General features: G+C 49.3%; 1 protein-coding gene across 1 annotated transcript; it reads left to right on the forward strand.

The window, feature by feature from the left end:
* Nucleotides 1-618: 618 nt before the first annotated feature.
* Nucleotides 619-3,447, forward strand: LOC144097501 (zinc finger protein 711-like). Its single transcript, XM_077630212.1, has 2 exons — nucleotides 619-799; nucleotides 2,940-3,447. The coding sequence occupies exons 1-2, from the start codon at nucleotides 701-703 to the stop codon at nucleotides 3,402-3,404; spliced, it is 564 nt and encodes a 187-aa protein (XP_077486338.1). The 5' UTR covers nucleotides 619-700; the 3' UTR covers nucleotides 3,405-3,447.
* Nucleotides 3,448-15,359: the final 11,912 nt, after the last annotated feature.

Consider the following 15,359-nt stretch of genomic DNA (forward strand, 5'->3'; position numbering starts at 1 on the left):
AATATAAACGCGCTTATTTATTTGGCTGGGCTTTGCTGTGATTTTTTTTGGAGGGGGGGGGGATGCATCATTAGCGACCACCTATAATTCTTGGCAAGGTGCGCCTAAATGCCCCGCATTGAAGAACGTTTTGCAAAGCGTCTTGTGAGCAGACATTCTCAGCAGTGTCAACAAAAGTTAGAAATCTCAACTCTGCATAATCACCAAAAAAATTTTCGGGGGCACTTAGGGACCTCAGGTGCGAGCATTGCGAAAGGATTGTCACTCTATTCAAATTTTATTTCATTCCTTTTTAGTTGGTGAAGCTTTACGTAATAGTACTGACTATTGCCGGTTGACATTTCGTATTATCCAGCCTTCGGTGACGTCACACCATTTTGACCAATCGCGAGTTTTGTAATGCCGCCAATTTATGGGCGACTGCCGGTTTTCGCGTAGATGAGCCACCTGATGCTCTCGCATTAACAATTGCTTTATTGAACTCTATAACATTGGGCACTTCTACATCAAGGCAATGCACACAGTACGAGTACAGTTTTCTTCTTTCTCACTTCCGTCCGCTCACGTGCTTCTATTCGTCTTTTCACGCTCGCGCCCCGTGCAGTCCACGCGCTCTGACCAGGCAGTCGCGCTTTCATCGTGAGCACACGCTAGTGTGGGCTGCCTTCGCTGAACCACAAGGACCGAATACTCTGCTGCCATGGAATGTGGCGCTGCCGTGTGCCTCCTCTCGGCCAGCTTCCAGTTGCCGGCCGAACTTGGACGGCAGGAGGGCACGGCACAGGTTCCGTCCGGAACGGTGAGTCCCGAGCATGCTCCCGGGTGTCCACTGCCATGTCTCGCCGATTCCCGCGTGTCCCGCTCTTTACGTTTAGCTTCGTTCGGCGAGGTTCCCGCACAGGTATGCCCATTCTTGCGTGGTCCGACTTGGCGGCAGCGCAAAAAAGGCAAAAGCACAGAGGACAGCACAGGGACATCAGCACTGTCATGCCTCCAGCGCTCTCGCAATCTCTTTGCACTTCCGTTAGCAGGAATACTAACTAGCCCGACTCTCGCCATCCCATTCTTTCGGTTTATCGACTTTGTTTAAGTTTACTTTGGCTAGTACGGACATATTTTTGAGCTGCGAATTATAGACTGCAGCTGAGTCTTTGCCCAGTCGCAAAGGACGATAGTGGGATACAAGTGGTAATTGCCCCCTCAAAGGAGGCCCTCCAGCCTGGGGCGTCGACCGGTTCTCATGACGTCGCGGTTAATCCTCAAGCGTTAAATCGCAGGTGTTTGGCAAGTGCCTCTGTGAAATGGGATATGAACCACGGCGTCACATCAATCGGTCGAAGTCATTGACTAAAGGTTTCGCGTTATTTAGGACTGGTGTTCCGTTATCAGCTATGAGTGCACACTACTACACGCTTTATATTTCACGTATTCCCGATTAGCGTAGTGCGAGCTTAACATTAAATGATATTTGGGCTGTGCTGCGCGGGAATTCAGTTAACGCAATGCGCAGGACTGTTGCAGTGCCGTCTTAGTCAAATATAACAAGGCAACTGTGTTTCCTTCTCAGCGGAGCCTTTACGGCAGTCCTAAAAGACAAAAAGTCTACAAGATGACGAAAAGGCTTGTTCTTACCTTACAGAGATTAAAGGTAAGTTTAAAGAGTGCCGCAAGTGGTCCGTTACTCGCCTAAGAAACGAACCCAACTCCCTCGTTAGTTCTGGCAAAGACTGCCGGAGGACTGGCAAATCCAGTGCTGAGAGATATCCAGTAATAGACACGAAAAACCGCGAAATACACGGTACAGAGGCAGTGCACAACACAAGGCGGTGTGTTGTCCACCGCGTTTTGTCCGCTGCCTCCGCGCAGTGGCTTCCGAGTTTGTCCGTCCCTATTAGTTAACAAAGTGCCTACAACTACACCCCCTAAATATCCCGCATTCATATTCATTTAGTCTCCGCACCCTTCATCAAAGACTACCCGGCAGGCTACAACAAACTATCAGTTGCGCAGCTATCCTTGCTATCAAGAAGCCACGTAAGGAGCTTGCGCAGCAGAGAGCGGCAAACAGAGGGGTCTTCGTGGTCTGGGTTTGGCCCAGAACCTCTGACAGTGAAGCACAATAGTTACTGCAATCGCTGAGCGAGAAGCGGCTAGCTGTCTCGGTTATAGATATGGTCATGGAGGGACATACCCGTGTACTTTTGACAAATTCAAATAGTAATAAGAATATTAAGAATTTATTGCGCCAGATATAAGCACAATGTACAAACGTCCGGCATGCCAAAGCCTCATAGGTCCCTGATCTTATATAAATTTAAAAAAAAACGGAATTATTGGCCTTGGCGCATTGCAATTCTAATAATACTGAGAGGCGTTGTTCAAAAAGAGGAAAACGAGAATAGAAAACATTCAACGCTTGGACTACGGCGCTGTTTGCTGAGACGTCATATGCCGTACTTGCTTTGAGAACGAAGGTCGTCGATCATCAGCAAGATGTACAGCCACCGTCAATAGTAGACAGCCCAAGGGGTTTGCTTCTAAGCTTTTCTAGCGGAGCTTCCCTAGGAATTCGAAGCCTGGGAGTATTGAGGATGCGTAACCATTACTCTTTCGAGGGGTTACAGTCGCTGAGGATGCATAATGAGGCATACAGCAGGCCTCACAAGCAAACACTTTGGGGCGTATACTTTTGACGGGGGGTGTGCCTCTCCTCATTCTTACACGCCGGCTGTAGCAGTGCACCGTTTCATATCGGGCCTTATGTTCTTTCACTCAGTTGAATAATCAGTACGCAAGGACTACTTTGCGTGCTTGGGTGTGTGCTCGTGAACGTGAAGAGTAAAAGCACTGCTTAAGAGTGCGCGACCTTTCACCGCACGGAGCGGTCCCCCCCCCCCTTCCCACCGCCTCCACCCCCTTCCTTCTTTTTTAACGTGCAGCGGCGGCATGCCTCGGAGCCTCGAAAGCGGCTGTGGGCCATCTGGCCGGCAGGGCCGAATGCAGTCCACTTCTGCTGCGACTGTGAGCTCCAGTTCCGGCGTCTGAGCAAGCTCATCGCGCACGTCGTCTACAAGCACGACTTCGACGAAGACGAGAGGACAAACAGCATGCCCTGTCCCATCTGCACACGCCGGTGCAGGTCACAGTCCACCATGGCCGCGCACCTGGGCACACACCTCGGGGAGCGCGTGTGCAAGAAGTGCAGGGCGCAGTTTGCCAGTGCCGGGGCTGCAGCTGCGCACAAGTACTTCCACCGCCACGCGGGGAACTTCAAGTGTGAATGGTGCGTGAAGCGGTTCGCACGGATGAGCGACCTGAAACAGCACAGCCGGATGCAGCACGGCCGATTGGCGCGCGGCGTGCCCAACGTGCCGAAGCCACCGCCTTGTCTTTCCAGCGAGTAGACTAGCAAAGCAAGGACGGGCAAACTACACGCCACTGGACCAGTGCCCCCCGTCAAACTCGCGGCGCGCTGGAATAAAGAAGTTTGTGCCTTGTATCCAGGCAATGCATCCGTTCCATGTAACCTCCACCAGCCTGCACCTTGCGGCCACTGTGTACAGTCACACAAAAGCATTCAGGCAATGTCCTATTGTTCTTATTGCGAATGCAGGCAAATAGTAGGAAAATAATGAATGGGATGTCGAATATAAATGGCCATGGAACTCTAACGTGCAAATGGGGCTATGGCTCACCTAAAAATTACAAGCAGTGCAGCTTTGCGACAAAATCCGGCAGGAAGTGCAGTATGCTATACGCGCATCGGCCCATGCATGCCGTGTTCGAGGCGACACCGCTGCCTCGTGCTGGTTGCAAGCTAGGGTAGCCCCACTGCAGGCTCTGGATCGTCGGCGGTGCTTCGGTCTAGCAGGCCACGAGTTCTGTAGGCTCCTTTCTGGTTACAATCTCTTACGTGCGTAAGAGAGATCGCCCGCGTGAGTGAGCATGCATCCGATCCGTTTTATTCCGGGGCCAAAATCCCTGCAGTGCAGCAGCTGGCCAACTATCTTTACGCGGCTGTCACATTCCAGTTCTGGAAATGCCTGTAGTACCCTGTGGGGTTCCGTTGAGTATGTGCAAAATCGTGGCTGTCTTGCTACAAACTGGGTAAGAATCCTCACTTGCTGGCATTTTCTGTCAGATTTTTACCATGGCAGGAGTTGCGTCACAGGCGACGCAACGATGGCTGCTATGAGTTTGTTGCGGGATCCCGGGATTGCAGGCCCGCAATCTTTAATCCTGGCAAAGCTCTACAGAACGCGAGAAAAAGATCAAGGCCGCCCTTCTGGGGAAGTCTTTCCATGCATGAACTGCTTCAGAGCAGTCTAGATCTGTGTGTGGCGTCGGTTTTTGCTTTTCTTGCCTCATATCACTATGTTCTCTATATATATGTGTATGCAGGCCTGAGTGCCGGCATGACTTCTCGGCTATGGCTTTGCGGGGAGCCTTGTGGCAACTTCGAAAGTGCAAGCTCTCCAGTATTGCGGTTTGCACATTGCTTCTGTTTACGCAGTCGACTGTACTAGTACAGCAATGTAGGTGTTGTCGTTAAGATGTCACGTCGATCTTGGCTGAAGAGAAAGAAATGTGAATGCAAATAGCCGACTGCCTACAGACCCGCTGATACAAGACGGGAAACGAAGAGCTTTTCGAAAGCGGAAAGAGGAGCTGTATACCACCAGGGCCAGTTAAAAAGACGCTGCAACACGACCATGAAGGCGGCGCTGCACATAAAGGGACTATGCAATAAATTAATTGAGATTACGTAAAGCAGACGAGAAATAGGCATTCGATCACTCGTCACCCCAGTGCAAGAATTTCTGAGCTAGCATCAATAACAGCGAAGATATAGACGATTAAAAATTGCGCTCCTATCTCCCCCCTCAACTCGTACACGAGGAGCACCAGAAAAAAAAATAAAGAAAACAGCTCTGGGACTGGGCCCCACCCATGAATACATCCGCTGACGTTTATTTTTCAACTTCCTGTTAACGCTACTAGCCCCCCCCCCCCTTCCCGCACAAGCGTCGGCGGCGTGGCGGCATCTCTCCGGTCTCTTCGCCTTCCTGGATTGCGGCGCGCGTCGGGTTTATTTGCTTGTCATCTGTGGTAATTAACAGTAATAAACCCGGACCTCGAGGGGCGACTGATCGCTTTTACGGCTGCGATGGGCATCGAGCCCTATGCGTGCGCACGAAGAGCCTTGAGAGTGGCTCCGGAACTCCCGACAGAAGGAGGCGGCAGAGGAAAATTGAAACCACATGCGCGAAGGCAATGTCCTGGCTCGCGCTTGCCCGAGAGGGTCGCGCGGTGGCACGAGCAGACGATTTTCACGGCTACCGGAAGTGTGCCTGTGACGTCGTGGCTCCCGTGACTCCAGCGAATGAGAACTTGTAGTGGCCTGGCGACGTCATGGGTTGTGTGACGTCTTTCTTCCACGATTTTAGTTCCAAAATCGGTCACTACGAGCACACCAATCGGCCCGCGAATTTTAACAAACACGGTTTTTAAAAGCGCCTACCAAACTCAGGGCAGACATCAATACTCTGTCAGAGAGAACTAGCGCTATATCAACAGAACAAGCAACCTTCCAAGGCCTCGTTACTACCAAATTTGCAGAGATAGATATTCGCTTTGCAACACTAGAGGGACAGGTATCCCAAATAGCCACCTGCATGCAGCAAATAATGGATAGGCTTACAACTATCGAGGCCCGCCTACCCCCCACCTTGGATCTGTCCACGACGCCACAACCATCTATAACCCAACATGGCACCACGCCAAAAAATTTGAAATTTGGCAATGGAACTGCAGAGGCTTCCGCCGCAAGCGGGCCCACTTGCAGCTCCACATCCAACAAGCACCGTCTGTTCCAACCCCAGACGTGATTGCATTGCAAGAAGCTAGCGGCAGGGCTACACTGCCAGGCTATAAAGCATATCTGCCACCTCATTATGATACTAGTAACGCAGCCGGCTCCTTCACAGCCACTCTGGTGCATAGAAATATCACCGCAATTCAACATTTTATAAACGATTCGGAAGAAGATTACACCCTACTTGAAATAGTACCAAGGCAAAAAGGAGGCTCAAATCTCTTCATCCTTAATGTATACAACCCTCCCAGAAACAAAGGCAATGGACTCCCACACTTGTTGATAAACACAGTAAAGCTGGCTGCTAGGGCTCACCTATTAATTGTGGGAGACTTCAACGCTCAACACCCAGCATGGGGATATACCAAAGCAACTCCGAAAGGGAACCTGCTCTGGCAAATCATACAGCCACTAGGGCTCACAACGCTAAACAACCCGAGCGACCACACACGCATGGGTAACAGTGTATGTGTAGACACATCTCCAGAGTTATCCCTCTCTAAAAACGTCAAGGACGCAAAGTGGGTCAACACCGGGCAAAAGCTTGGTAGTGATCACTTCATCCTTAGCATCACCTTCCCCACGACAAAACTTAAAAACAAAGCAAAAGAAATACGAACCACGGATTGGGACAAGTTCAGGCAACTTCGCGACAAAACAGCTCCAAAGGAGATCTCTAACCTTAGCGACTGGGTTATCTCCCTGAATGAGGATGTCAGCTCCACTAGCGTTGTGGTGCCAGTTGAGGAGGAGGAGCAGATTGCAGACTCAAAACTGTTACACCTGTGGCAGGCACAAAAAGGCCTCCAAAAACGCTGGAAGCAGCAAAAACACAACAAGCGACTACGCAAAAAGATCGCTGAAATCGAGAGGCGAATCGAGGAACATACACTTACTCTCCAAACACAACAATGGAACCAAATATGTGAAAGCGTCAATTGACAGCTCGGAAATAAGAAGACATGGCATCTTCTAAGACACCTGCTCGATCCAGAACAAACACGTCCCGTGCAACAAAGTCAACTGTACAGACTCATACATAAATATGAGGGTACAACTGAAGACCTAATCAAAGAGCTAGCAGAACGTTATCTAAACACGGATGATAGTACCACACAACCAGACTACCGGGGGACTCCTAATCCAAATTTAGACGCAGACATCACAGACGCAGAGGTCTGGTACGCAATTGGAAAACTGCGGACAACATCTGCGGCAGGACCAGACAAAGTAACAAATAAGACTCTCAGGAACTTAGACGCAACGTCGATCGCGGCGGTTACAGACCTTATGAACAAATACTGGCATGCAGGCAACATACCACCAGAGTGGAAACACGCGAAAATCACTTTTATTCCTAAAGCGGGTAAGAAACTCAGCACTGAGAATCTACGCCCAATTTCATTAACATCATGCCTAGGCAAACTCATGGAGCATGTCATCCTCAATAGGCTCCAAAACTATGCGGAGGACATGAACCTCCTACCTGAAACAATGTTAGGATTCAGGGCCCAACTATCTACCCAGGACATTCTCTTGCAGCTTAACAAGGACATAATTGAAGCTGACGAGGGAACAGGAACGAAAGCAATATTGGGTTTAGACCTTGTTAAAGCTTTCGACAACGTCACCCAAAAAGCCATCTTGACAAACTTGTCAGAAATCAACCCCGGAGAAAGGACGTACAACTACATCCGATCCTTCCTCACTAACAGAACAGCAGTGATAACGGTCGGAACAATAGAGTCTGCCCCAATCAAACTAGGAAGTAAAGGAACGCCACAGGGCTCCGTCCTGTCCCCTTTCCTTTTTAACCTCTCCCTCATCAAAATTCCCCCCAAACTGGCACAAATACAAGACCTACATCACACGTTCTATGCAGATGACATCACACTTTGGGTAACCAAAGGATGCGAAGGCTACATAGAAGACATACTCCAAGCAGCAGTGGACATCATCGAGGCATGCGCATGGGATTCAGGCCTCACTTGTTCTGAGCAAAAATCTGAACTCTTCGTGATCCGCCGTAAACAAAGAGGTAGGCGTACCACGACATCCCCCCCGCAAATAAACGTCTATGTTAATGGACGATCTGTCAAAGAGGTACAGACCATGAGAATACTGGGGTTGTATTTACAAACAAATGGAAAAAATACTGACACACTCACTAAGCTAAAACGCACGGTAGAAGCGACGGCGCGATTACTCCGCCGCATAGCTAACCGCAGACAAGGGGTGAGGGAAAGAGATTTATGCCGTCTAGTGCAGGCCTTTGCGCTGAGCAGGATACTCTATGCCACCCCTTATCTGAAATTTTCGAAAGCAGAAAAGGACAAATTGGATAGCATGATACGGCAGGCCTATAAGGCTGCGTTAGGACTCCCACTAAATGCCTCAACCGAAAGGCTTATGAGGTTAGGAATACATAACACCTACAATGAACTGAAAGAAGCCCATTTACTGGCTCAAACAGCACGATTAGCCAATTCCAAAACTGGCAGGAGTATTCTTACCAGGCTCGGAATTAACTTTCAACCTACGAATAACGATGCTAAAGTAGACTTACCCCGCGCCTATAGGACGGCCCTACTAATCAAACCACTCCCCAAAAACATGCACCCCTTACACCATGAGGGTAGAAGACAAGCACGAGCCAAAGCCTTACATAAGAAATACAGACAGTGCGCTGCAACACTTTATGTAGATGCGGCAGAATACAAAAATACCAATGCCTTTGCAGTTGTGGTTGTGAACGAGAATGGTGACCACATCGTCTCGGCGACAATCAAAACGAAATCCTCTGAAACGGCAGAAGAGGCGGCTATAGCCCTCGCCCTAGCACATACCCAAGGGAGCATCATCCTCAGCGATTCCAAAATGGGTATCAATAATTTCGCTAAAGGGCGAATTACAAAACACCTCCCTTAGAATCCTTAACGCAACCAAATTCTCACCAAATTATTCCGAATTGATATGGGTCCCAGCCCATTCGGGGAATCCGGGGAACGAGGCAGCCCACAATAAAGCCCGAGGTTTCGTCGACCGGGCAGTGGATGAGTCTGGCTCCCTGAATTTCACGAAGGACTCAATGATCACATATCATGATCTCACCAATCACTTTAAACTAGAGAGGAGAATTTTCCCTCCTCCAGACAAAAGACTTACTAAAGAACAAGAGGTTACGTGGCGTCGTCTACAGACGAGATCGATACGCACCCCATCACTCCTCGCGCACATTTATCCAGATCTTTACCACCCTAACTGCAAACACTGTGGCCAACGTGCTACCTACGATCACATCCTGTGGGACTGCAAAATAGAGCCACCTCCGGGTGATCTAGTTACAGCTCCTTCTCTCGAGCGGTGGGAAACCGTGCTGGCTAGCTCTGACCCCAGAACGCAAGTTTTGGCGGTGGAGTGGGCTGACAAAGTCGTCGAGGGCTATGTACTCTCGACCACTTAACGCGACCTCTTGCCAAGCTCTTCCCGGCGAATAAAATGTTTTACAACCATAATAAATTGCCGGCTCAGTTCTGAAGAATCATACTTGGTGTGAATGCTTCTTAGCATCATTTCTAACCATTGAAAACATTTACAAGTGACTTTTTATTCGTTGCATAGTCCCTTTAAAGAGGTTTTTGCTCCTTCGGGAGTAACGGGGACAAATCACTCCCCGCAGTCGATGTTTGGTCAGCAAAAGCCGAACTGCAGGAGGAAGCGTGTCATTTGCCGGTGTAACGGATTAAATGTAGCGAAGAGATGAACGGAGGGACCAGCAGCATCATTTTTAACATCTATTATTTTAACGCGACAACGTTCAGCGCCTCGTGTCGCAGAAAAACCAGAGTCGGCATCGGTGTCGGCCTTGTTGGACGCGAACGAAAAATCACCGAAAAATCACCAGAGAAGCAACCTAGGTGGCAGGGGTGTCACCGAGGTCCCATGACATTGTGACCTCATTACAACCTGCCCATCGACTATCTGCCCACTGTGAGCAAAATGCCCACCGACTATCTGCCGTCACTTGACAGCAAGGCAATAAAAGAGGAGAAACACAGCGTTCACTGCTTGCATTTTGTATGTATGACGTTCAGCTACCCATTGCTACAATTGAAACTGAATATTCTGCTCCAAAGCGTGAATGGAAACCGCCTCATGGCTGCGAAGGAGTCTGTGCACAAACCCGGTTCGATCAATTTTTCAGCGCGTAGAACGCCATTACAAGCTGTGTTATTGTTATAAAGCTTACCACAACCTGTTGCGGAAACTCATCACAATAAAAAAGGCACATTTTGCAAGAAAACAGCAGTACTTTTGATAAAACACGAGCGGTGTTCACGAATTTCTCACGGTTTCAAATTATTTAAGTATTAAAGTACGTCTGTTCACGCACAGGGATGATGTCAGCTTATTTTGTAGAGATCAGAACAGTGGCTTGAAAGTTGTAAACACAGGCAGGAGTTATTACAGATCGACTAGAAGTTCTGTGAAGTGGTCAAAGTGTCTGGGCGATGATTCTCATTTCACTGCAATATTTTGCCAACTTGCAATAAGGAAAAACTGCACAAGTTTAGGAGGACGCTTAAGCTTCGCCGTAAGAGTAGACGCGATAGCGCCTTCTTCTACTTTTTCCTCTTTTTTGTTCGGTTTCTTTCTCAATTCTCATCGATCACGAATTCACAGTCACATTACCGGTCATATTCATCGATTGCTATCACAATTACCTATCTAATTAAAGATTACTAATCACATATCACACTTATCGGTAACTTTTGACCAATCGCTATTTAGGTTACGCTGCATGTTATATTACGCCAATACATACTCATACACACCACTTGTTTAAGTACAATCAGCGCCTCCTCTATTTTTACAATGCCTGCCGAATGCGGCCGATCCGACCGTCCAACACCCTCTCCTATCCTCCTTTCCTACTCTCCCCCGTCGTCTATGGATGGATGGAAAAACTTTATTTTCGTCAGAGAGCATGTGTGGACAATTCCGTGTCAGATGGCCATCAACCCATGGCTGACGGCGACCTGGGTGGCCCACTCCACGGCCCTGGTCTGGACGACCGGGTCTGAGCTGGCCAACACGGCCTCCCACTGCTCGAGGGAAGGATCACGCATAATGTCCGCCGGTGGCGGTGCTATGCTACAGCTCCATAATATGTGGTCATAGGTTGCCAATTCGTGACACCATTTGCACTCCGGCGGAATGTCCGGGTAGATTTTGCTCAATACGTATGGGTTGAAGAAACATCTAGTCTGCAATCGTCGCCAGACGCATTCCTGCGCCTTCACCAATTGCTTCTCCGGGGGTGGGTAAATCCTCCGCTCAAGTCTGAAATGATTAGTAATGTCATGAAAGGATACCAGCCCATCTCTCGTGGACCTTCCCGGGACGTCCAGCTCACCTACTCGGCTGACGAAACCTCGAGCATTCATGTGAGCCGTCTCGTTCCCAGGGTTCCCAGAGTGTGCAGGTACCCAGACAATTTCCGTTTCCGTAATCCCTCGCTCCGTGGCCCGATTCAGCAACCGCGCCGCTGTGACAGATATTCTGCCCCTCGCCAAATTTCGGATGGCTGTTTTTGAATCGCTGAAGATCAGGTCAGCATTACTACTAGTCATAGCTAGTGCTATCGCCGCTTCCTCTGCAGTTTCTGGGGAGCGGGTTTTGACTGATCCAGAGGTGATCAAGCGTCCTCGCCCGTCCACCACCGCAATTGCAAATGCATCCTTGTCCTTATACTCGGCGACATCTACATAGACTGCCCCGTTGTACTTCCCGTACTTAGTCGTCTAGCCTTGGCGCCTGCTCTACATCTGTGAGGGAGAGTGACCATCTGAGTGGCGCCTGACGACGGAAAACGGACGAAGACAGTTTTTGAAACGTTGCCTCTTTCTTCGTGAGGCGGCGCTCTGCATCCCTCATAGTAATCAGGCTGCCTGTCACGTAGGCGACCGGTCTCGAGGAGCGCGCGCCGCCGCCGCCTCTCGAGCCCGGCCGTGTCAGGAATTGACGCGTCATCGAGCGCGCCGTGCGTGGCGCTGCTCATCGTGGAGCCACTGCAGGCGCTGGTTTTAAAAGGGGCCACAGAGAGTGGGGTTAGCTACAAAAGATTGTGGCGACTTGTTCGAATCGTGTATCTATTTTAGCTACAGTGCTGAAACATTCCGGAAGAAGTACTGAAACTTCTTGGCGGAAATGTGAAATCACAGGGCAAAGGTAGTTAGTAATAGGTTTGCTATATTGGTTTGTGTTTCAATCATGTTTAGTAACGAATATGAGAGAACGAAAAACAACAACGAGAAGGCATTTTTCTAAACTAGCAAGTATCAACAGTTTCAAGCCGTCGCTCTAGTTTTCCCAGGGTAAGCTGTCATCGGTACGACGACATTATGTATTTCTCTGTTCGTGGCATCTGTCCGCAACCATTGTTTTAAGAAGCGAAACGCGCATTCTGTTCTCAAATGCATCTCGCCGCAAGTGATGCCAAAGCACTTCCTGGCTGCCAGGTTACCGGCTTATCCTCAGTTTTATAATTATGCGATGATGAGATTTATTTGTCGTAGTATTCTGCTTAGCAGCGATTGCGTGTTCAACCCACGACCATGGTGGCCTCATTTTGGTAAACAGTGAATGGAAAAACGCTCGTGTATTGACACTTAAGCGCACGTTAATCTGGCAGCCTGCAATATGACACGCCTCGAATACGGCATGCCCCAATTAATCAACCTATTATCGCCTAAAATGTTTGAATAAGGTTGTGCACATGTAGTAAAGGCGTGCGTGCCATGGTGCTTCGGCAAATACAACACGCTGCTTCGACGAGAACACGACGCGCTACAGAAATTTTAATAGAGAAGGGCATTCTTGGCCAGCACCTCGCACTGTGTGTGATACTGTGCGAATTGTGAGTATTGTTGCTATAATAACATACGCGCATCGTTGCTAAATAGTCGCTTATAAATTTTCACGAGAAATAAGATAACATGCAGCAGTAGTGGATGTTTCATGCTTCAAAGGCGCGGTGCTTTCCGAAAAGATGTTTTTGCGTTGCTAATTTGAGCTCGTGTGCAGCGTATGCAGTGGCTCAGGTTTTCGCGTCCGTTGAGGTCAGTGCACTCGTCGACCATGTAACAAAGCTCCTTAAGCATCAAAACAGGGGTTTGCTCTGTTTTCAAGAGTTCAGTTCTTCCCCGTTGCCGCTTCCAAACAGTCGGCTGAATTCCTTGCAGAAATGTCATGGAGATTTGTGGGTCTTCCCCTGAAGCACTGCTAGATCAAGATTCACAATGGCAAACGTACTGAACTTCCTGCCACGTGGAAGTCTTGGTTACTTTCACCACAAACCAGCTATGGACGATGTGCCCTTTCGGGTATCTGCTTTTCTTCCTGCGCTATTAAATAAAATTTCTCGTCGGGGGCAAAAACATATTGGCGACTTAGAGAGGCAAGAGGTGGGGGGGGGGGGGGAGCTTCGGAAAAACCGGCGCCTCCTCTATTTTTAGAAATAGAGGGCGCGCTGGGAAAAACAGTTAAGGGGTGCGTACGTAGGAAGCTCACTTTCGGCGACTCACTGTACGGACGTTCTGCTCGGTGCTGACGGCAACAAACGGTTGAGAAAGCGATACAAAAATGAAAAAGCGCTGGTCGAAGAAGAGGCAAATAAAACAAAAATCACGTCCGCTTCAGCACGTGGTCAGACGCAGTCATCGTAACATCGATGAGTGAGCGTGACCAAAGCCAATTTTCATACCGACCGGTTCAGTAACTGCTCGAGATAAGATACGTGTTCACGTCTTCAGCTTCAAAGCTTGGAAGCTAGCTTTTACCTCGTATTCCTTGCTTCTTTTCCTAAGGTGATACAGTGCAGTCTGCGGGATTCCATTTTTTGGTGCACGATGCGTTACTGCTTTGTGCCATCGTGCAGGTCGAGGACAGACAGCATCGATGCTAATGTCTCGTTTCACGAGATTCCCAGTGACGATGTGCTGCGTGCGCAATGGCTGAAAGTGATCGGACGCAAGGACTGGCCACCCAACTACGCGCCGTCTCGCTCAACCGTCTGCAGCAAGCATTTTCTACCTGAGGACTTCCGAGAGGGCTGCAAGAGGCGCACACTGAAAAAAGGGTCGGTTCCGAGTATTCTCACCTCATGTGGCCCGCAAATGCAAGCAGCGAGCTCGCCTGGAAGCTGCAGTTATATTCCGGCCCAACGTCTGCCAGAGGCGGGACACGAACTCGACGAGGACGGCGTAGCAGTCAAAAAGCCTCGCAAGGAAGAGCTCCGAACCACTTGTGACGAGCTCTCTGTTGATGCTGCGGGAGGCACGTTTGGTGGTCCTGTTGCTTACGTCACCGGTGACCATATGGATGTAACCAGCTCTGTCGCCTCATCAGTACCATCCTTGCACAGCATCTCACAGGATTTTACGTCGACGGCTGAAGGAGCGTCTACAGAGCCAGGAACACTCAACGCTGTGCCCGTAGATACACCTTGCGCAGAAATGACCAGTTCGGCAGATGTATCTCGGCAACACAACCATGCACCCCCGAGCCCGTTGGTCGTGGGATCACCTTCTGTGAACACGCTTTTGAAACCTACCACTTCTCTCATCCCTGCATCCCACCCGCAAGCGATGTATACTGCAACAAACGCGCCTTCACTGCCTGGCAGTGGTCGGAGGGGCGCCAACAGAGTATCCGTGCGCCGAAACGTAACACCGTTACTGAAAAGAAGTTACAGCTGTCAGATGGACCCCATCAAAACAAGTTTCAGAATCGTGGTCGAACGCAGGAAATGTAAACGTAAAGAAAGAGCCCTTCTACAAAAGATAAACGCCCTTACGCAAACGATGGTACGTTACAAGGAAGAGGTGCGAAAGTTGAAAGAAGATTCTGGAGTGAGCGCATTCTTGAGAATTGTAGAAGCTTCCGTGGAAAACGATTTGCAAGCGTCATTTATGCACGATCTAGTCAAGAACTACGGACGAAAACGGCTGTCATGGTCGGAAGCGACAATCCGATATTCGACCATCCTCCGCAGCCTCTCTGCAAAGGCATACGAATACCGGCGGTCAGAATGCCTCCTTCGTTTGCCTCGCCGGAGCACTTTGCAAAAGTACCTTGGATTCACCGCCGGACAAGTCGGTTTCAGTAATGTCGTAAGCTGCAGGCTGGAGGCAGAATTGCTGACCCTAACTGCTCCTCAGGCAAGAGCATGCAGCTTAATAGGTAATGAAATGCGAATCAAGGAACGGCTGCTGTATCATAAGCAGCGTGACGCTTTTTTGGGAGAAGTCGACATGAGCCCAGAATTACAGCACTTGGTGGGCACCGAAAATGATGAACTTGCCAACAGTTTGCTATGTTTTTTGCTCTGTGGTCTTAGCGCACGCTTTAAGATTCCTGTCGCCTATTTCTTCATGAAAGTTAGCACCGGAGTCCAGCTTGCTGATGAGACCATGACGTACGT

The sequence above is a fragment of the Amblyomma americanum genome, chromosome 7 (genome assembly GCF_052857255.1).
Source record: "Amblyomma americanum isolate KBUSLIRL-KWMA chromosome 7, ASM5285725v1, whole genome shotgun sequence".
NCBI lineage: Eukaryota > Metazoa > Arthropoda > Arachnida > Ixodida > Ixodidae > Amblyomma > Amblyomma americanum.

Bases quoted from the DNA above. Each gene is read 5' to 3' on its own strand.
- LOC144097501 (XM_077630212.1), top strand. From the start codon at position 701: ATGGAATGTGGCGCTGCCGTGTGCCTCCTCTCGGCCAGCTTCCAGTTG. The intron at 800-2,939 runs GTGAGTCCCGAG...TTTAACGTGCAG, and splicing joins CACAGGTTCCGTCCGGAACG to CGGCGGCATGCCTCGGAGCC.